Genomic DNA, 22,273 nt, shown 5'->3' on the forward strand with positions numbered 1-22,273 from the left:
GGCACGGCCGGCGGTGGGGGCCCGCCCCGGCCCCGGGGAAGCCCTGCCCGGCCCCTCCATCCCCAGAGCCGCTGCCATGCCCCCGCCGCCGCCTCCGCCGCCTCGTCCCCGGCCCCGCGGAGACCGAGCGGGCGGCGGGGCAGGGCGGCCCCGCGCGTAGGGGGCGGCGGAGGCGGGCGGCGGGGCCGCCGGAGGATGCGGCTGCGGCCGGGAGAGAAGCGCAGCGATCGGATCGCTCCTGGCAGCGGGGCCGCACCTGCGCTGCCCGGGCTGCGGCCCCCGGCCCTCCGTCCCTCCGTCTGTCCAGCCTCTCCATCCCTCCGCTCATCCGTCCATCCATCCCCGTGGAACGAAGGATCTCAGAAAGGGGCAAAGACAGGAGGAGCGCCGGGGATCGCCCCCGAAGCAGTTGCCCTCGAAGGAGGAGCAGGGAGGCATCGCGACATCTTTCCGCTCCGCGTCGCTTCGGTTGCAACCTGGCAGTGCGCAAGGGCTGGGGAGAGAGCTGGCAGGGAGCTGGGCAGAAAAGCTCCTTCTGCTCCCGGCCTCGCAGCACCGCACAGCCGGTTATTTATACTCATCCCCCTTTCGCTCCGTTGGCTGCTCTTCGACACGCAGCGGGATTGAGGGTTAGGGCTGCGGGAGAAGGGGAAAGGCCTCTCTGCTTGGTGGCCGGTGAGACGGAGATGCTGCGGGCATTACCCCAGTGAGCATCGGGGCGCGGGGAACAGCGGCATTTCTGCGGGGTCGGAGCAGGGGCAAGCACCACGATGCCCAGGAACAGGGCTTTTTCAGAGCCCGAGTGCTCGGCCGAGTACTCCGCCGACTATTCGGTGAGCCTGCCGTCGGACCCTGAGCATGGTGTGGGGCGGACCCACGAGGTGACGGTGAGGAGCTCGGGACCCTGCCTCTGCCTGCCTCGCTTCATGCGCCTCACCTTCGCTCCTGAGTCCCTGGAGAACCTCTACCAGACCTATTTCCGTCGCCAACGCCACGAGACCCTCCTGGTGCTTGTGGTCTTCGCCGCCCTCTTCGATTGCTACGTCCTCATCATGTGCACCGTGGTCTATGCCCCTGACAAACTGGCCCCAGTGCTGGCAGCAGTGGCCGGGCTGGTCACCCACGTGTTGCTCTTCATCCTTTGCAAGTACAGGCTGCTCCCCGAGCGGGTGGCCCGCAGGTTCCTGCCCTACGTCCTCTGGGTCCTCATCTTGGCCCAGATCTTCTGCTACCTGGGTCTCAACTTCTCCCGCTCGCCCGAGGCCAGCGACACAGTGGGCTGGCAGGCTTTCTTCGTCTTCTCCTTCTTCATCACGCTGCCGCTGAGCTTGGCACCCATCGTGCTCATCACCGCCATCTCCTGCGGCATCCACACGCTGGTGCTTGGTGTCACTGTTGCCCAGCAGCGCCAGGATGCCTTGGATGAAGGCACACTGCTCAGACAGGTACAGGGCCAGTGAGGGGACATGGGGTTCCCTGCGGTGGTGGGGGGTGATGGGCAAATCATCACCATTTGGTGCTCCCATGAGTTACTGTGGCGTCCATCTCTGTCTCTATGCCCTGACCCTAAAGCTGGGTTTGATCCAAACCCTGTGAGCTGATTGTGGTGTTTGCTGGGAGCAGGAGCCTCTCCATAACATGTCTGGGGTACTGGGGTATGCAGGAGCACCCACCCGTGCTGGGGCACATAGCCACAGACCTGACCCTGCAAGCACAGATCCAACCCCAGGAGCCACCCAGGGTGCATGGATTCATGGAGTTGGGCTGCTGGGGAAACTGAGGCATGGTGTAGCCTGCAGGCTCCCTGCCTAGAGGCCTTGCTTGCACCCATTCCCCTTTGAATTGCAAAAATGGCTAAAAACGTCCTCACATGGCCATTTTTGGCAGAAAGGTGGCAGGAGCTCAGCTTCCGGGCTCTTAAACAGCCACTGGAGCTTTCCCAGGAGGAAGAAGCTGGGCAGCCACTTGGGCAGCGTGGCTCTTGGGCAATGCCCATCACCCAGCCCCGCGCCTGTGGCAGAGCCCAGGAGTGCTTCTTGGTGACTTTCTGCCCCAGCCAAGCAGGAGAAACAGCATTCCCAAACCCAAACATGGCCATAAGGATGGGCTAACTAATTCATGTATGCAGTAAAGGAGGGGATGTGGGGCTCAGATGGGGGAGAGCGATCCCTGGCCCACCATATTCTTAATATTTCTTGGGAAATATGCCCCTGGAGCAGCTAGGGATTGTTTTTATTCCTTAAATCAGTGGGTTTCATGGCTTGGCCACAGCTGGGGTGGAGGGGGAAAAAAACAAGCCAGAGCTGAAAACTTGTATGACAGTGGCTGATGGCAGCAGGGAAAATCCCACTGGAAGTATCTGTTCTTCCCCTAATGGCGTGGGCTCTGTGGGCGGATGCTATGGGAATTTGGAATGCTCTGGGTCAGGTCCTCAGAGATCTCCAGTTGTTCCTAGCCTACAAGAAGGGGGGAGGGGGGTATATTTATTTGCTTTCTTGGCAGGTTTGGGAAGTGTTGAGCCTGTGGTCACTCTGGGAGTTTGGAAAATGGAGCCTGTTCTCCAAAAAGCCCACAGATACTGGGTTTTTCCTGTCTCTGTTTTGGAGCTGGTCCCCTGGCATGGGACATCATCTGGTGGCACACAGGCCTTTGTGAAGAAAAGCACTTTTAGGGTACCATTTCCGAAGCTTACTAGGCTGGATGCTGGGGCGGCAGCATGAGTGCCCTCCCAGTGATGCTCACGCGGAAGCACTGCACCAAGCAGGAGAAATCCCAGTGCACCAGCAGCTTTCCCAGGTTTTGCTCTTTCTCTGGGATCCAAGGAAAACTCTTGCTGCCACCTCCTTGGGATGCAGGAGGTGAGGGGCCATGTGGGCATCCCCCCGGCTGGCAGCAGGCATGCGCTGCTCTGTTAATCATTGCCGTGGCACGGAGAGTCCAGGGCCGGTAAAACCTTGGCAACGCGGCATGCCTCTGCCTCTGCCTGCTGCAAAACGAGGAACATTATGTCCAGAAATAAACATCATATGCTTTATTATTATAGCTGGTGGTGCAGCTCCCGGAGGGCATTGCTATTAATAGGATGAACCAGAGGATGTTGCTTGAGAGGGGCCGGCGCAGCCTGACAGGGTTCATGAGAGATGCCGACAGCTTCTGTCCCACTGCCGGCTGTCAAGGAGGAGCCCAAAGGCTGGAATCATGGCAGGGGTCAGGATTTGGTGGTGTTTGAGGCTGTACCTGCCATGGTCGTGTGCAAACCAGCTGCAAAGCATCCCTGGGCTTGGCCGATGACCTGGTCCCCATTTGGATGGCCCTCACACATCCTACCAGGATCTTTCCTGCAGGACAGGGATGGGGTTGGATGGGAAGGAGGGATAAGGCTTGTTCCGCTGGCTCTGCACCCTCCTGCGCATGTCTTGTTCTCTCTGCCCCCAAATAACTAAGTGCAAATGATAACCAGTGACTGTGCCAGGAGTGGGGGCTCCTTTGTGTCAGGGATTTTGGGGTCTTGAGATGTGTTTTGCATTTCAGAGCACTTGCTAGTGGAGGATTTTTTGGGGCTGAGCATTCATTGCATGGCTGCAGGATGCAGAAGGAAGGTGCTCAGAATGAGATGTGGCTGTGTCGAGCAAGCAGATCCTTAGGGTTTCTGGCAGCCCCAGTGTGCTGAGCTGTGCTGAGCAGTGACAAGCTGCCCCATGCCCATCCAGCTTGGGTAGAGCATCCCTTTGTCATGACAATCCAAGGGACTGGTTAAAAATAGCAGGTGGCTGCTTGGTTTGAGGATTTCTTTCTGTGCCCACCTCCAGATGGCTCTTTGCTCACAGTCTGCTGTGCCATGGGTGCAGGGGCTTCCCAGGGATCCCCAGCTGCAGCAGTGGGATCTGGTGCAGGATCCAGCCCTGGGGCACCAGCTGAGGGTCCTGGGTGCTCTCCCACGCTCCTCATGTTCTTTTCCTCCCAAAAGAAGTGAATGTTTCCTTGCTGCAAATCATCTTAACCCCAGTGCGGTGCTGAGCCATCACACAGTGGCAGGGCACTGTATTTACTGCTGCATGTCGCCTGTTTGCTGTACCTCAGTTTCCCCGTGTGGAAGGGGTCAGAGGCTCCTCCTTGTCTCCATGTGATGAGGCTGAGCTGCTCGGGGCTCAACGCTGCTGGGTGATAAAACCACCAAGGACAGGACTGGGACCACTTTAGGATCTTCCTCTGACCAAGCTGGGCTATGGGGGACCAGGGATGGGTAAAGGTTGGTACAGGGGAGTTGGGATCAGAAGGATGTGGAGCATGGCAGCACATCCCTAATGGAAATGAACCCGGGAGCAGCTCTGTGCTCTTCCCACTGCCTCCTCCACACTGGCTGTGATACAGCCCATGGCCCACATCCCCATTGCCACTTTGGCATAGCTGGAGCCTGTTATCACATCCTGCCCATCCCTCATCCTCTCTGTAGACTAAGCAAATCAAACACATTCAACTTTCCCTCATCACTCCATGAAGGACTCTTTTCTCCCATCTCCCAACCTGCCGTGTCCGCTCCTGGGCTGCAGGGACATGGAGCCCAGTCCATGGGGACAGGGTCCAGCCTTGGGGACATTGAGGGGGATGCAGAGGGGCAGGAGCATCAGTAAACACACGATTTTAGAGTTTGGCCGTGGCTTCATTCAGTTTTTGTGCACAGAGGGCTGCAGTTCCTGTGGAAGGAGCCGGTGGCACCTGAGAGCCACTTGCCTTCAGCAGCTCCATCCCCCGGGGCTGCACCCAGCCCCTGCCAACCTGCTGCCTTGTTCCAAAACACCTCTGCAAGGTGTAATGAGGTGGCGTCAGCCTGCGGGGACCACGCGGTCGCCAGGGATGCTCAGGGCATGATCCGTGAGGGGTCTTTGCTGCAGCCACCATCACGTCTCCCATGAGCCCACCAGCTCAATCACAGTGGCTGTGAGCTGGTGATTGATCTCCAGGGTGTATTTTATGTCCTCCTCCAGCATTTGGAGGCTTTTTTCCACTCTAACCCATCAGGCTGTGCTGCCCAAACAGTGATGTGCAGTGATACCAGCATCATCCCTGGGCCATGCATGGACTTCCTCATGGCTCCACTCACCCCAATCTCCTTTTCTCTGCCCCAAAGATCCTGTCCAACATTGCCATCTACCTTTGTGCCATCATGGTGGGCACCATGTCCTACTACATGGCTGACCGCAAGCACCGCAAAGCCTTCCTTGAAGCGCGCCAGTCCCTCGAGGTCAAGCTCAACCTGGAGGAGCAGAGCCAGCAGCAGGTAGGAGCCACGGCTGCATGAGGTGACAGCATGGGGACAGGGCAGGGGATGGAGATGGGACATGGGTGTGGCTTTGAGATATGGATAAAGCACCCTCAGAGTGCACCCTGCATGGTGCTGAGAGACTGTGGCGGGTGGCAATGGGAACAGGAGGATCCATGGTGGGAAATGGATTTGCAGCTTTTCACCCTGTGCCCAGTTTGGGGACTCTCCATGTGAGCACCTTCTTCCAGGGTCTGCCAGCTCCTGCCATAGCCACCACCAAGCTATCCCCATCCCTGGGCATGGTGACAAAGCAGGTCCTCAAGTCTGGGCAGGGCCACGTGGCATGTCCCTGTCACTGGGCACAGCCACACAGCAGGTCACTGTCCTCAGGCACAACCACAGGACAGGTTCCTAACACCATGCACAGTTACACAGCATGTCCCTGTCCCCAAGCACAACCACATGGCAGGTCCCCATTGCTGAGCGTGACCGTACATCAGGTCCCGTCAGGCCCCCAGCCATCTCATGGGCTTCTCCTGCAGCAGATCATGATGCAGCAGCAAGCACAGCCATTCGCTCTGTGCTCATCCCGGGGGTGATGCCCCATGCACAAGGCCATGCCAGCACTGTGCAGGAGTGCCGGTCAGAGGGCAGCAGTGTCATGCCAGCCGGCTGTTTCAAAGCTCTGTTGTCTCCAGCCGCCGTCCAGTGATGAGCTGGGCTAATTTTAGAACCTTATCTGGGGCCTCTGTTCCTATCTCCCATCTCTTATCTGGTTGATCTGCTGCCAGCAATTTGCTCCCAACGGCAACAAGAGACACGTGCCAGGGTCAGGCCAGCACCACTGGCACCCTCTTTGCTGCAAAACCTGTGGGGATGCTCTGGTGTCTAATAAGGGGGTAGGTAAAGGGAAGGGTTTAGGTGAAGGGGGCAAATCCTGAAGCTGGGGGATGGTCAGAGTGAGAGCGCTTCGAAAGCTCCAGCTTGCAAGTTTGGAGGAGTATAGGAAGGAACATGGGTTTATTATCACATAAGCTCTGTTTCCTTAGGGAATTGAGCTAAAAATAGCCTGTGATCTTGCAGGAAAGGCTGCTAGCAAGAGGCTGAGTGGCTTGGGGCAGCGGGGCCATGGAGCAAGGAGCAGTGCTCCTTGCCAGATATATCCTTCCTCCTTCCAGGCCACCAGTGATGGCTGAAAAGACAGCCCCACAGGCAGAGCTAAGGGTTAATGGAGCTGAGAGGAGCTGAGAAGCTCCTGCACTCCTCCCCACCTGCACTCCCTGGGGATGGGGACTGGGATGGGGACACAGTGCCGTTCCTCCAGCAACAGCCCTGCTGCGGCTGCGCACAGACACCCCCAGTCCTGGGGGAAAACCCACTTCATTAACCAAGTTACTTACATTTAGCACGAATCCCCACGCAGAACCACGCACATCTATCCCTCCTCCAGCTCTGGGGCTGCGGGGGCAGCAATGGGTTCCAAGATCCCAGGTGGGCTTGATCCTCCTGGGATGGATCTGCTTGAGTCCTATGCCTGGGTATGGGGCACTCACCATGCTTTTAAACTGTTAAATCCTCCCTGGTGTGCTTTAACCCCAGTCCCTACAACCAGCCCTGACCTAAGCAGGGCCAAGCTGGGGCAGCTCAGGGGGACCATGTGGACACTGGTGCAGCCCCCAAGGTGGCTCCCAACCCCATGTCCCAGGTTTATTTGGGCTGATAAAAGCCTGGCCAACCCAAATTGTTTTAATTCTCGAGCTCCCGGAGAGCAGCTGGGCTCCGTGTTGTGCCTGCAGAAGGGAGCACAAGGACACTTGCAGCTCATTAGCTGGAGTGCAAATAAGTGTGTGGGGCTGCCCCTCCTTCCCATAGCTCCAGGGACAGGCCTCAGTGCCTCTGCACTTTTGCCCTCTCATCCCTCCCGGTTGGGATTTGTTCCCACTTGCCAATTTATTCCCAGTCTCAATGAGAACTTGTAAAACAGGGAGGAAATGGCTAGAAGCAGAGGTTGGCACCACCACAAAGGCATGACCAAGGGGGACCCATGGGTGCATCCTCTCCACCTGTACGTGTGGGTTTGGGGTTGGGTTGATGGCTCCCAGCTCCCTGGGGTGCCCTGGGACACCCTGCTCCAAGCTTACTCCTTCTGCCTGAAGGAAAAGCTCCTGTTTCACCCACGGCTTCTTCCCCACATGTGGCTGAGAGCTTGGGCTAAAGACCTGGCTGGGCTCTGGGATCCATTCGGGAACAGTCAGGCCCAGCAGTGAGGGCCCAGGAGGTTGGAATTTTCCCCATGTGTTTGGACTGTGCCTTTGCACTGCACATCGGCACCGGATATTTGCACTGTGTGTTTGAGCCATGAGTTGCTGCGCTTGGCACAGGCTTGGATTCGTGTCATGGCAAACTCTGTCCCCTATCCCATCCCCAGGAGCGGCTGATGCTCTCCATCCTGCCCAAGCATGTGGCTGATGAGATGCTCAAGGACATGAAGAAGGACCCGAGCCAGAAGGAGATGCAGCAGTTCAACACCATGTACATGTACCGTCACGAGAACGTCAGGTAGGGCTGTCCTGCCTCCCCCTGTGCCATCCTTGTGGGGAAAAACTGCTACTTTTCTTGTATAAATGTGTGGTTTACTGTCCTGGCTGGAAACACAGGGAAATTCAGGTGGTTTGGGTGTGACAAGGGTCAGCCAGCAGCCAGACTATACTTGGCTTGGGGCACCTTTTTTGCTTCAGCCCTGATTTGCAGAGCATCATTTTCAGCCACATCCCAAACCAGCCTGTGCTTTGGCATGGGTGGCCTAGTGCAAAGGGAGAGCAGGGAAGGGGTGTCCCAGGACACACAGGCCGGGCTGATGTGCTCACCATTGCTCCCCACAGCATCCTCTTTGCAGACATTGTGGGCTTCACCCAGCTCTCCTCCTACTGCAGCGCCCAGGAGCTGGTGAAGCTCCTCAACGAGCTCTTCGCCCGCTTCGACAAGCTGGCAGCCGTGAGTGTACCCCCCATCCTGACGTGTAATGAGTGGGGCAGGCCTCAGCCACCTTCCTGCTCCAGCCCCAGCCGAACACTGCATCCCAGGATGGGGATGTGGAGGTTATAGTTTTACTGCTCTGGGATGCTGGAGATGCCCTGTCCTCTGTTGTATAAATAGAGCTGGGAAGCAGGGGGACCTCCCCCAGCCAGGGAGCAGCCAGGGCCCTGCCGAGCCCTGGGGGGAAGCGAGGTGGGAATGGAAAATCCAATGATTTATGTCCCTGCTGGGCGCAGGAGACTGTGGATCAAGGGCAGCCTGGGAGAGGGATGGGGGCAGTGAAGGAATTGGGGGTGTCATAGCTGATGGTTGTGGGGCTGACAATGTGCCCCCATCCCCAGAAGTACCACCAGCTGCGCATCAAGATCCTGGGCGACTGCTACTACTGCATCTGCGGGCTGCCCGAGTACCGGGAGGACCATGCCGTCTGCTCCATCATGATGGGGCTGGCCATGGTGGAGGCCATTTCGTAAGGGCTTTCTCTTTGGGGTGGGTGCCAGGGTGGGCAGGGGGCACCAGTTTGCTGAGGTGCAGCTTCTGCAAACACCAGCCATGTCCTGGGCTGCATCAGCAGCAGCATGAGCAGCAGGGCAAGGGAGGGAGTTCTCCCCCTCTGCTCTGCTCTGGTGAGACCCCCCCTGTAGCTTGGGGGCCCCAACATAAGAAGGACGTGGAGCTGTTGGAGCAAGTCCAGAGGAGGCCATGAAGATGCACCAAGCTGGAGCAAGAAAGCTGGAGAGGGGCTTTGGACAAGGGCCTGTAGGGACAGGACAAGGGGGAATGGCTTTAACCTGACAGAGGGGAGATTGAGATGAGCTCTTAGGCAGAAGTTGTTCCCTGTGAAGGTGCTGAGACCCTGGCACAGGGTGCCCAGAGAAGCTGTGGCTGCCCCATCCCTGGCAGTGTTCAAGGCCAGGTTGGACACAGGGGCTTGGAGCAACCTGGTCTAGTGGAAGGTGTCCCTGTCTGTGGCAGGGGTTGGAACTGGATGAGCTTTAAGGTCTCTTCCAACCCAAGCTGTTCTATGAATCTAGAAGTCATTATATATGAGGGGTGGTAATTAATGATGGGGAGTCAGGATGAGGATGAGCTGTGGGGTGGGGATGCGTTGCCCGCCCCCCCCCCCCCCCCCCCCCCCGTATTGACCTTATCTCCCCTCTCCAGCTACGTGCGGGAGAAGACCAAGACAGCGGTGGACATGCGGGTGGGGGTGCACAGCGGGACAGTGCTGGGGGGGGTGCTGGGGCAGAAGCGCTGGCAGTACGACGTGTGGTCCACCGATGTCACCGTGGCCAACAAGATGGAGGCAGGCGGCATCCCCGGGTAAGCATCGGCAGGAGGGTGGTGGGGAACCAGGCACCCTGCACCCATGGGTGACACTGGTGCCCGGTGCCGGCAGGAGGGTGCACATCTCGCAGAGCACTATGGATTGCCTGAAGGGTGAGTTCGAGGTGGAGCCAGGTGAAGGTGGTTCACGCTGCGAGTACCTGAAAGAGAAGGGCATTGTCACCTACCTAGTCGTGGTCCCCAAGCAGCCCCTGCGCAATGGCATCAATGGGGTGGTGAGTGGAGGCGGCAAAGCTGTGGCAAGCCGGGGTAGGGGGGACACCCCACTGTGACCCACCACCTTCACCTTGCAGAAGCTGTCGTTGGCCTCATCCCATGGCGGCTCCCCACCGTTGGTCAACACTAAGGAGCGCAACGGCAGCCTCAGCCTGGCCTACATCAGCCCTGAGGAGCCTGAGGAGCCTGATGCCAGGGTGAGGGACACCCTGGAGTGCGGAGAGGATGATGGAGAGGTACAGCCCACGTAAAGCATCCCCCTTCCAGCAGCTCGAGGGGCAGCTGTTAGCCACACTGTGGTGGTTGAACATCCCACCGATGCTGACATGGTGTTGCTGATGCTTGGCTGTGCCGCACAGGCAGTGAACCCTTCCTTCCCCAACCCTCGGCGGCGGCTGCGCCTGCGGGACCTGGCCGAGCGGGTGATCGATGCCTCGCAGAACGAGCAGGAGCTCAACAAGCTGCTCAACGAAGCCTTGCTGGAGCGTGAATCCATCCAGGCGTGAGTCACCCCGGCCGGCAGCAGAGCCCAGTGCAGCTTAGCACATCCCAGTGCTGCCAGACACTGATGGGTGCTGTTGTCAGCAGGCTGAAGGGGAAGAGCACCTTCCGGCTCTCCATGCGCTTCATTGACCCTGAGATGGAGACACGCTACTCAGTGGAGAAGGAGAAGCAGAGCGGGGCAGCCTTCAGCTGCTCCTGTGTTGTCCTCTTCTTCACCGCCTTAGTGGAGGTCTTCATTGACCCCTGGTATGGCAGGGAGATAGCGGGGAAGGGTGGCCCCAAACCACGGGGCTTCAAACCCATTCCCCCTTGGGCTTTTTGGCAGGTTGGTGGCCAACTATGTGACCTTTGTGGTGGGGGAGATCCTGCTGCTCATCCTCACCCTCTGCTCATTGGCTGCCATCTTTCCCAGGGTGAGACAGGACATCCTTTGTGGTGATGGGACACCGTGATGTCCATGATGTCCCATCACTGTGTCCCACCTGAGCAACTTTCCTCTCCCCGCAGATCTTCCCCAAAAAGCTTGTGGCCTTCTCCACCTGGATCGACAGGACCCGCTGGGCACGCAACACCTGGGCCATGGCTGCCATCATCATCGTCACCATGGCGGATATTGTGGACATGGTGAGCCACCAGCCTGGGTGCCAGCAGGGTTGAGCCTGCTCCAGCCTCCATCCAAGCACTCCATAATTATGCACAGTTGACAGTTAAAGCAATTAGCAGGGCTGCACTGCAGGGGCAGGGAATTTAGGTTGGGTGTCCTCCTCCTGCTCTGCAAAGCACCCTGTCCCTTTGGGTGGCCATGCAGCCCATGGAGAGGTGCGCCTTGATCCCCTCCTCACCCTGCCCTCATGCCCCCAGCTCAGCTGCCACCAGGACTACAGCGGGATGGGCAACGGGACAGCAGGGCCACCCCAGGCAGGCGGCTGCGGGGAGCAGCCCAAGTACTACAGCTACATTGCCCTGCTGGCTTTGGTGGCCACCATCATGCTGGTGCAGGTCAGCCACATGGTCAAGCTGACCCTCATGGTGCTGATCACTGGGGCCACTGGTGCTGTCAACATCTACGCCTGGGAGCACATCTTTGACCAGTACGACCGCCGCCGTGGCCAGCAAAGCACGTAAGGGGTGGCAGGGGGTGGGCACGGGTTGGTGGGCACAGCCATACCCACCGCCCATCCATGCTGTGTCACCTGTGCCACAGGTCCTCGCTGGTCCCCTCCAAGTACTCCATGACAGCGATGATCTTCATCGTGATGCTCAGCTTTTACTACTTCTCTCGCCACGTGAGTGACTCCCTCCCCTCTGCATCTTCATCCTCAGCCCCTGTCCATATTGCTTGTAAGCTCCAAGGCAGCATCTCCAGCTCTTCTCTAGGGAAGCCAATCTAAGGGCTCTCCAGGACCACATCACTTCCATCTCACCCCCACAGTTAGAGGTGGGCAGCAATATGGTGGCCCTAAGGCCCATGCCTACCTCCTGAGGATTCCGTTTGTGCCTTGGAGCAGGTCTCAAGTCCCCAGTTAGGGCTTCACCTTGTGCCAGAGCCTTCTGCCAAGCTCACAACAGCCCCACAGGATGCTCCCAGCACTGGAAGGGCCCCATTGGTGGGTGTCAAGTGGGGGTGAGCCATATTCCCCACCTACAGGTGGAGAAGCTGGCCAGGACCCTCTTCCTCTGGAAGATAGATGTCCATGACCAGAAGGAGCGGGTCTATGAGATGCGGCGCTGGAATGAAGCCCTTGTCACCAACATGCTGCCCGAGCACGTGGCCCGGCACTTCCTGGGCTCCAAGAAGCGGGACGAGGTGAGGGGCACCCAGGAGGGGGTATTTGCTCCCAGTTTGGGAGTGGATGGGATAGGCTTTGGTTGCTTGAAGATGATGCATGGTTTCATGGTAGGGTTTGGCTTTGCTGGAGGTGCTGGTGTCATGCGTGGGCACTTGTTTGGTTGCCCAAAGTGATGAATGCTCCATCCCTAGCAGTTTTAAAGGCCAGGTTGCATGGGGCTTTGGGTGACACAGTCTTGTGTGAGGTGTCCCTACCTGTGGCAGGGGGTTGGAACTGGATGAGCTTAAGTTCTTTTCCAACTCAAATCATTCTATGATTCTATGTCCTTGCCTACAAACACCATCCCATCCTGTCCCCAGGAGCTGTACAGCCAGTCCTACGATGAGATTGGTGTCATGTTTGCCTCCCTCCCCAACTTTGCTGACTTCTACACAGAGGAGAGCATCAACAACGGGGGCATTGAGTGCCTACGGTTCCTCAATGAGATCATCTCTGACTTTGATGCAGTGAGTTAGGATGGAACCGGCCAGGGGGATGGTGTGGGGCTTGGCTAGACCTTCCCTTCCTGCCCCATCTAGGGGCAGAAGGATCTGCCCTGGCCCTGGGGTGCCTGAGGGTGTTGTCTTCATGACTCAGCTCCTGGATGAACCCCAATTCCGCTGCATCACCAAAATCAAAACCATTGGCAGCACCTATATGGCCGCTTCTGGAGTGACCCCTGATGCCAATGCCAATGGCTACAGCACCAAGGTGAGGGGTCCCCATGGGGATGTGGGACAGTAGGGGCCAAGGGTGGCCAGGCCTGATCCGTGCTGCTCTTGCAGAAGGAGACCCTCTCGGATAAGGAACGCTGGCAGCACTTGGCTGACTTGGCTGACTTTGCCTTAGCCATGAAGGTGACACTGATGAACATCAACTACCAGTCCTTCAACAACTTCATGCTCCGTATAGGCAAGTCCAGTAGCATGGGGCAGGGTCTGCCTCAGCCTCCCTTGTCCCTCCTTCCCCAACAGTGATGGCACACTGGGCAGCAGCTGCAGTTCAGCAGCTGAAGGCAGCAGGGCTCTGGGGAGCCTCATTGTCCCCACCCCTTCGCTGGGACAGGCTCTGCTTCTGATTAGGATGTCCCATCCATGTCACCAGGCACAGAGATGACCTCTGCTCCACGTCTTTTGCAGGCATGAACAAGGGGGCCGTGCTGGCAGGTGTCATCGGTGCTCGCAAGCCACACTACGACATCTGGGGCAACACAGTGAATGTGGCCAGCAGGATGGAGTCCACCGGTGTGATGGGGAACATACAGGTGCGATGATGAGGAGGGGACAAACTGGTTACCCATGGAGGGGTGCAGCCCTCAAAACACCCTAGGCTATGGGTGGTGGGGGGAGAAGTGCTGCTGGGAGCACATGGGAGAGTTAGGGCTGGCTCCTCCGAGCTGCACACGGGGCAAGGTGATGCTCAAAGGGCACCCCAGGACAATGGGATGGGAGGTAGGCCCTGGGGGTCCCTGCTTCCCATGCCATGTGCCATACAAGGACCTCTCAGCCTCCCAACATGTCCCTGCAGGTGGTGGAGGAGACCCACCTCATCCTGAAGGAGTATGGCTTCCGCTTCGTGCGCCGCGGAGCCATCTATGTCAAGGGCAAAGGAGAGCTGCTCACCTTCTTCCTCAAGGGCCGGGAGAAGCAGGGCTCCTTCATCAGCGGCTCCTCTGTCACCCTGCCCCATCAGGTTGTGGACAGCTCATGAGGGTCTGGCTCCTGCCCGCCACCACAGCCACTGCCTCCCGGCTTCAAGCAGGGCAGCTCAGGGAGGGACCTGGACACGTCCACCCCACCACAGTCCGGATCTGAAACCAAACTTGAGAAACCACCCCCTTGGCACAGCCCTTTCCAAGCCCCTGCTGGAGGATCCTGGTGGGGGCTTTGCTCTCCTGTGCCTGCAGCTGAGCAGGAGGGACACGGGCTCCTCCAGCCGCTCACACTCACGTGCAAGCACACACCAGCTTGCAGCCCCCGGTGGGCACGGGGCCAGGGACACGTGGCTGCACCACCAGCCATGGAAGGGGACACCATGACATTAAAGTAGCACCACGGGCCCTGGCTGCCGCACGCTCGGCACGAGGAGATCCAAACTCAGGGCCGGTTGGGAAGACACCACATCTCTTCTGTGTGCCGGGAGCGGCAGCTACAAACCGAGAGCATCCGGGACTTGCTGTTAGTTTGTACCAAGTTCATCCTCGTCACAAAGCACCATAGTTGGGGGAGCTGGAGAGCACACTGCTGCCTTTGACTTGGGAAAGAAGAAAAAGGAACCAATATTGTGTATTTCAGATATATAAATATATATGAGTACAGATTGACATTTATATTTTTAACTGTGCCTGTTCCCTCCCTGCAGCAGGGTTTGCGCTTGCCTTGGACACTGCCCATGGATGCTGCAGTCACTTTGCTCTTGCTTGATGGAAAAGAGGACAAGGGACCAGCTGAGGAGGGGACCGGTGTGTTAAAGCTGGTGCTGCCAAGGCTGGGGGGAGAAGGGAGGCACACACAGAGTGTAATTATGCCGCTAATTTCTTGAATAGAAGCAGTTGAATTTCAAAGCCTGATTCTGTGCCTGCTTTGTTGTGGGGTTTTGGATATGGTGGGAAGGGCTTGGCTGCCTTTCTGAGGGCTTTGGAGGGATCTTCAAAGGGGAGGCTGAGCACCATGCACCAGTGCCATTCACTCTTCTGCCTCCTTGGGGCTCCGGTGGCTCTGGCAGCAGAGTTCCTCTACTTCAACATTGGGAACAGCAATAGGAATGACACAGGAGTTTAATCCTCGCCATCAGGCAGAAGGAAATCCACATCCACAGCCCTGTGCTTGCATGGACTGGGCTGCAGGTGCAAACAGCACCCACAGGGACACAGAGTGATGCTGGAGAGAGGAAGGCACCCACACCACCCAGCACATCCCTCTCAACAGTGCTTGTACACTGGGATACAAGCCCAGAGGCAGGATGAGTCTTACAGCCTGGATCTGCCTCTCTCTGTCCCACACACAGGGTGTTATGCTCAAGACTGCCGTTAAGCCTGGCTTTACCACAGTGGCCTCATTGACAAGCTCTGGCACTTCACCTCAGCACCTTAAATGTCTGGTTCCCACTGACGTGCCCCTAAAACACAGCCCAGCCCTTCACCCCACATCTCTGCCTCCCCTCAACAGGAAGGTGCACAAGGTTAGAGCAGCATCCTTTGTGAATTCACAGCTGCCCCTCAGATGCAGTCATAAGAAATGAGAGATGGGATTTAAATGACAGTATTTTCTCCCATTTTATGCTACTAAACCATATTATAAAGCTAAAGGAAATCAACAGATAATTTTTTTCTAAACAGGACAATTTTGGTAACACAGAACTTTTATTGACAAGACATTAAAGTACTGTCACAAGACAAGTTTCAAAGATCTGACCCAGACTTGAAGAACAGAGCACTAGTGAAGCTGCCCTCTGCCTGAAGGGCAGGAAATACAGGTGTAAAGGCACTACTGGTATGAAAGTCTTGGTAAATTCAGTGTTGAGGCTCAGGGGTTGGGGGTTAATGCACCCCTGCTGAGGGCAGGGGCTGCTGCTGGCAATAATTAAACCTCACCTCTGACTGTCAACCCCTTCCAGCTTCTAACACAAAGAGAGATCCTGAAGTTTTAATACAATGCCTAATCCCAGCTGTGAGGTGTTTCCTGCAGCCATGAAGATTTGTGGTGCCAACCACAGAGGTCAGGATTCAGACATGTGAGCAGCACAGCGCTGGCAGAAGATTACCTGCAATAAGAGAGTCTGAAAGCCTATAGGAAACATCGCTCTCAAGATTCGGTCACTCACTACTTGGGGGATCCCACGAGCAGTCCATGGAAAACATCTGTGCTTTGAGATGAGCTCCCGCAGGAAGGGCAGCTGGGAGACCAGGGAAGCTCAGGGTGTCCCATCCAGGGTTTCTCCTGCACTGCTGAGGGAGTGGAAGGCTTTGTGCAGGGGCATGCTGCGGAACAGGTGCGTGTGAGCTGTGGCAGTCTCTGTTAGAGATGCAGGAGCATCCGCTGGCAGGGAGAAGGATGGATCAGCGGGGAAAGGAACACCACATTGCCAATAGAAAACTATTTGCTTATCATTCTTCTCCTGTCCCAAGGGAGTCTCTCGCTCTCCCTTGCCACACAGTTTTAAATCTCATAACCCTTCACCCTCCTTCCCAATCCTTCATGTCCTGCAGCTCCCCCATGGGATTTGACGGCTGCAGAAAGCAAGTGCCTTAAGAAATACCCACTGCCAAAGGGTGAGGACAGCAATGTGGGAGCCTGGGCCACCTCACTGCTCTCTTATCTCAGAAGACTCTAATTGGATTTAGTCCAGAGGAAGCCATAAGGATGCTCCAAGGCCTGAAGCACTTTTACAGAGGAGGAGAAGCTGAGGGAGCTGGGCTTGTCCTAGAATGGTCCAAACCATTCTATGATTAAGACTTGACAGCTTCCAAGTTTCTGGCTAGATTTGCTCGCCAGGCTCTCCCACGTGCACAGAGCACACTAGTACAGGCCGGCCTCTACCTGTGGGACTTGTGGAAACAGTGTCCTGATCCAGCTGGGACCATACCAGACTCTGCACTTTGAGTAAGTGAAAACTGGGAATGAGCAGCCTGTCCATCTGAAGTGATCCCAGCTTGCACTCAAACTTTTCCTTCTCAGCCCCATTATATTTCCCTCCCTCCAGCCATCCCATCTTGCTGGAGATCTGTGCTAGGGATGAATTACAACTGCTTCAAAACCCAGCACTGACTACACACAATTCCTTCTATAACCTTTTCTCCCTCAGAAATATGACAGCTTGCTCCCTTTTGTCCTTAAACTCCACTAGAAAGAACTCCCACCCAGCTGCAGACCCACAGTATGCTCTGCCCACCCCATCTCCCCCAGACAGACCCCTGCAGGGTCCACTTACGTGTGCAGGAAATGGTGACTTCAGTGGGGAGACTGTGACAGAGATTACCATAAACCAGCCTCACGTGGAATGGAAAGGTCTTGCTTTTACTTGGCATGTCGTAATTGAAGACCAGCAAGTTACACAAGGAGTTTCTCCACAAGGTTCCTTTTATCTGGTCTGAAAAGTGTTCCTGAAGGGACAACGACAACTTTTGAAATGTGAAGCTAAGAAGGCCTAGGCTCCCATCAGCACAGGGCGCAGTGCCCCAAGCACCAGCCTGGCATGTCCTTTGAGGAGTCTTTGCATGGAAAAGACTTTAATAAACCAGTGTTCTTAAGAGTTTAATAAGCCCGTAACCCATGTCCTCCAGCAGCTTTTACAAGATCACAGCTATTTCTGCTTAGGGGCCTCTGGAGTTTGGCAGTAAATGTTAGCTGACCCACCAGACAAGTACGTGACAGTGGATGGAACTGAGTTTACAGCCATGTGGTAACTTACGAAGTTCTGAAAACCAGAATCGTGAGAGCTTCACATGAAAACTGCTAAGATTCCGCCCCCCCCCCCCCCCCAGCACTTCAGGCTCCTAACACTTGGTATACCACAGGGAAAAGGATGGGTGAAGAGTACTGGTGCAGTCACTGGTACCTGTAACTGGTCTGCTTGGTACCTCCTCCCAACATAAGCATTCAGGTGGTCAGACAAGACAGACAAGAAGCGTCTGATGTCCGTCTGCAAGTACTGCTTGGCGATCTGCTCCAGGGGGATAAAGTGGGGAACAGAGTGGTGGTAAATCTGCACTTCTGACTTGGTCAGCAGGTCCAGGTAGTAAGAATCCAAGTAGGTGCCCTCGTAAGCCGTGCTGATGTAGAAGCACACTCCGTGCCTGGTCAGCTTCCCACTGATCCCTTGGGTCCAGAGAGAGAGAGAGAGTTTTACTGAGCGGTGCTTTAACTCATTGCCACAGGACATCTTTGTTGGAGTAATAAAGGCTGTATGACATGCTGGGTCCTCTTCCTAGGCTCACTCAGGGAGCATCCTAGGAGGACTTGCAAGAGTTTAAAGGCATAAACCACAGCAACTTTGTAAATAAGCGACCTCTAACGTATTCAAGCAGCTTAATGGTAGCTTAAATTCCCAATAACCAAGTTATGCTGCCAATTCCAAACACAGTCCTGGCTCCAACATGACAGGGAGAGCAGCGTGTGCTGTGTGAGGAAGGCAGTGCCTGGCTGCCCCAAGGTGAACAGTAGGAGTACTCCTGGTGGGGCTCAGCCTACTTGTATCAGGCAGGACTCGCATCCTCACACTGTCCAGAACAAAGGTGACCCTTTTTGGAAACCAGTATTTTTAAAGGCTCAGAAGCAGATAAAAAGAGGGTGCTGACCTCCCAGGCTTGCTTGGAAGACCCATAGTACTGGATACTTAAACTGCCCAATTCCCAAATATTTCATTCCTAAGGTAGTTACATATTTTCCAGGATCCAGGTCTTAGTCTAAATGATGTGGTTCAGTAAATAACAGTTCCTGCAATGTCCCAGAGGCCTCCTGTGAAAGGCAGGAAACTACAAAGCTACTGCTCTTCCAGTGGTTTCAGACTCTGAAGGCTTCAAGCACAAGAGCAGCAGTGTTCCCAGGGCAGCTACACTTCCCATCAGGCTCTGTTTCCAAACTTTAGCACCCCAGAAATGCAGTCATTGGCAGAACACACACAGATCTCAGGGTGTTACCTGTGAGGTAAAAGACCTGCAGCATGGCCTGGAGGTTTTTTATCTTCCACTGTAGAACAGTCTTATGACTGGCCTGTGCTGGATCTGATGCAGTTCCTTCTTTCTCGAGTTGCTACAAAAGCCAGAATAAAAAAAGACATCAGAAATCACTGACACAAATGTGTCACCTGCAGGGAACAGGATACAGAGAAATAATAACCTGGCTCTGAGAAAAGCAAGACAGCATTTCAAGCAGAAAAGGGGAGAAATGAAGCAGAAGAGGAGGGAGGAACTCTTTCTTGAGTTCAGAAACAGCCCCACAACCTGCAAGCAAGTAGAAACAAGAGTTCTAGACTACATGGCACTGAAAACGGGACAGCAGGACTGTGTCACTTAAAAAGGGAAAATAAATAATTATATGAGTCTATATGAGTAATCTCAGTGAATCCACCCCCTGAGAGCAATAACAAACCAGAGCCCTTCACCAGGCCTCTGCAGTGAGCCCTTTATCACCTTCTTTTCCTGCAGATTCACTTTAGCCTGTAACTCATCCCTCTGGAGTCTCAGCTCCATCACTCTCGCTTTCAGCCTGGTGAGCTTCTCTTCTTGCAGGTCCTTTTCCTGTTGCTTCATGGCTGCCCCTTGAGCCTGCACCTCCAGCATTTCCAGGTGAGCAAGCACTCCTGTGAGGAAAAGCACAACAAGCTCAAAATCCCAGGCTAGGATTAGCAGTGGTCTGCACTCTGGAATCCAAAACAAAGTAGGTCCAGTGCAGGTGCATAAAGAAAGTACACGCAATAACTGTTCAGAGGGAGAGGGGGCAGGCGAACATTTGGTGAAGAGGCTTTGGGGAATTTGGGATGGCAGAGTTGTGGTCAATATTTTGATGTCCAAGTGAAAGCCAGTGGCATTTCTCAGGGCTCAGTGTTGTGACTGAGCTGTGTGATGCAGTGGACATGCTGGAGGGAAGGGATGAAATCCAGAGGAACCGGGAGGTCAACGGCAAGGTCCTGCACACGGGCTGGGGCAGTCCCAAGCATGAACACAGACTGGTCGGAGACTGGATTGAGAGCAGCCCTGAGGAGGACTTGGGGGTGTTGGTCAGTGAGAAGCTCCCCATGACCCAGCAGTGTGCGCTTGAGCCCAGAAACCAACTGTGTCCTGGGCTGCATCACCAGCAATGTGACCAGCAGGTTGAGGGAGGGGATTCTCCTCTGCTTTGTTCTGGTGAGATCCCCCCTGCAGTCCTGCATCCAGCTAAAGGGCTCCAGCATAAGAAGGACGTGAAGCTGTTGGAGTGAGTCCAGAGGAGGCCACAAAGATGCTCTGAGGGCTGGAGCAGCTCTGCTATGGAGACAGGCTGAGAGAGCTGGGCTTGTTCAGCCTGGAGAAGGCTTCAGGGGGACCTTAGAGCAGCTTCCAGTGCCTAAAGGGGCTGACAAGAAAGCTGGAGAGGGGCTTTTGATAAGAGCCTGTAGGGACAGGACAAGGGGGAATGGCTTTAACCTGACAGAGGGGAGACTGAGATGAGATCTGAGAAAGAAGTTGTTCCCTATGAGGGTGGTGAGGCCCTGGCATTGGATGTCCCGCCCCAGCCAGCTCACCATCCCGTGCATTCACATTCCCTTTGTCCATCTTCCCTTGCTGCTCTCCTGCGAGCGATGAGGCAGAGGTCAGCCTTCCTTGGCCACGCTTCCTTGGGAAGCGGCGATTCGGATACAGAGAGCGCTCTTCCTCAGGGAACCTTCTCCTGCTGCTGCAGTGAGACCGCCGTGAGGGGCCGGTCTGGCCGGTACAGCCCACGGCCCGACGGCTGAAACGACACACTTGAACACATTATTGCGAACCGCCCCCGGCCGGGCAGGGACGGACGCGGGCCGCGGGTCATGGGAGAGCCGCCCCAGCGCGGGGGAGTGCCGGGGCCCTAACCACGCGAATGGGGCTGCGGACCCCACCGAAGGGCAGACGGGAGCTAGGACCGCGCCAGGGCCCCGGGGTGCCGCAGCCGCAGGGGCCGCTCCCGGCCCGGCCCCACAGCCGGAGCCGCACTCACCGCAACGCCTGGCGCTCGAGCTGCGCGCCTCAGCCCGCCGGAAATACGTCACCAGGCCGCCCATCCGTTTGCCGTACAACAACATGGCGGCGGCAGCGCTGCTGCTCCTCAGCATCCCCCTGTCTCCCAGTAGGCTGTTCGGCCCCGTACGACAGCATGGCGGCGTCCGGAGCGGCGGCAGCGGCGCTGGTGCAGTATGTGGTACTGCGGGGGGACCTGGCCCGGCCGCCGCGGCAGTGGCCGCTGGGTGCGGTGGTGGCTCAGGGCTGTCACGCTGCTCTGGCAGCCGCGCACAGACACCGCGAACACCCCGATACCCGCGCGTACATGGAGCTGGGCGGCGCCATGCGCACTGTGGTGCTGGAGGTGCGTGGGGCACGCCGGGAGCCGCGGGGCATGCTGGGAGCGCCGCCTCAGCGGAGCGAGAGGTGTGGAGCGGGACCGCCGGAGCCCTGAGGGGTGAACGGGAGGGGGTCATGGCAGCACCCGCGGCCTCAGCTGGGCCCAGCGGGAAGCGGAGGCCGGCTGTGACTCGCCTTACCCAGGGCTCCCCTCACGGCCCGAGGCGTCCCTTCCTTCCGCCTCACTCGGGGAACGAACCGCGGCCTCACGCCCTTCGTGGCCGTACAGCAGCCCCTGCGTGAGGGGGCAGTCGGGGTGGTGACTGGTGGTGGAGGTAGGGATGTGCGGAGCTGTTTGCTGAGCCAGGCCAGCCTGCCAGCGAGGAACCTGCGGGCTTGAGAGCTTACAGCCTGTGCTGGCTCACAGCCCCGCTTTCCTACTCCAGCGCTTGCAGAGGCTGCAGTGCAGCCAGGATCTGCGAGAGCAACATGCTTCTGGGGTAAGAGATAAAGTACGGGGATTGCCTATATAGTAACTGTGCAGGCAGCTGGCTGCCTTCCTGCCCTATCCTCAGCACAACCTGCCTTGGTTTGCCTCTCTCCCGCAGGCACCCAGCACTGCCTTCCACCCCAGCCCTTGCACACACTGTCCCTCCCCAGTCTCTGGACCCTCACAGCACACTTTGTATCTCCCCAGGCTCCGGATGAGGCTGCCCTGACGGCACTGGCCGAGACCCTGAAGCAGCACAGCATTGACCACGAAGTGTGGACTGAGCAGCCTGAGAACACAGCCACCTGCCTGGCGCTCAGGCCTTACCCGAAGGACCAAGTGCACCAGCACCTGAGAAAATTTAAGCTATTGAAGTGACGGGCACTGGCAGCTCCCCTGGGCCAAAGCCGAGCTCACTCCCTGGTGGGAGCTGGGAGGAAAGCTGCTGTGCCTCAGGAGTGCTAATGCTCAGCAGCAGGTAGTCATCTTGCACTGTGACAGCAGTTACAGTGTGAAACATCTCTTTGGTAGAGAGGATTAAATGTTATCCTGTGCAGAATGTGACTGTGTTATATTAA

The 22,273-nt window shown here is 56.7% G+C and overlaps 3 protein-coding genes across 3 annotated transcripts; 2 read left to right on the plus strand and 1 right to left on the minus strand.

The window, feature by feature from the left end:
- Positions 1–770: 770 nt before the first annotated feature.
- Positions 771–14,717, plus strand: ADCY3 (adenylate cyclase 3). Its single transcript, XM_034061264.1, has 20 exons — positions 771–1,445; positions 5,129–5,278; positions 7,692–7,822; positions 8,146–8,257; positions 8,641–8,768; positions 9,464–9,622; positions 9,699–9,861; positions 9,940–10,098; positions 10,222–10,364; positions 10,451–10,612; positions 10,692–10,779; positions 10,874–10,990; positions 11,228–11,487; positions 11,571–11,652; positions 12,015–12,173; positions 12,516–12,662; positions 12,793–12,906; positions 12,981–13,107; positions 13,335–13,459; positions 13,723–14,717. Exons 1-20 carry the CDS (start codon positions 771–773, stop codon positions 13,903–13,905), a joined length of 3,384 nt encoding a protein of 1,127 aa, XP_033917155.1. The 3' UTR covers positions 13,906–14,717.
- Positions 14,718–15,537: 820 nt separating this feature from the next.
- CENPO (centromere protein O) lies at positions 15,538–20,847 on the minus strand. The gene is made up of 6 exons (XM_034060486.1): positions 20,416–20,847; positions 19,325–19,494; positions 18,833–18,944; positions 17,752–18,011; positions 17,125–17,296; positions 15,538–16,232 (listed from the first exon to the last, which is right to left on the minus strand). Exons 1-6 carry the CDS (start codon positions 20,444–20,446, stop codon positions 16,108–16,110), a joined length of 870 nt encoding a protein of 289 aa, XP_033916377.1. The 5' UTR covers positions 20,447–20,847; the 3' UTR covers positions 15,538–16,107.
- Positions 20,848–20,989: 142 nt separating this feature from the next.
- Positions 20,990–22,273, plus strand: PTRHD1 (peptidyl-tRNA hydrolase domain containing 1). Its single transcript, XM_013128379.3, has 2 exons — positions 20,990–21,230; positions 21,903–22,273. Exons 1-2 carry the CDS (start codon positions 21,021–21,023, stop codon positions 22,071–22,073), a joined length of 381 nt encoding a protein of 126 aa, XP_012983833.2. The 5' UTR covers positions 20,990–21,020; the 3' UTR covers positions 22,074–22,273.

This window comes from Melopsittacus undulatus, chromosome 3 (genome assembly GCF_012275295.1).
Source record: "Melopsittacus undulatus isolate bMelUnd1 chromosome 3, bMelUnd1.mat.Z, whole genome shotgun sequence".
Classification (NCBI taxonomy): Eukaryota; Metazoa; Chordata; class Aves; order Psittaciformes; family Psittaculidae; genus Melopsittacus; species Melopsittacus undulatus.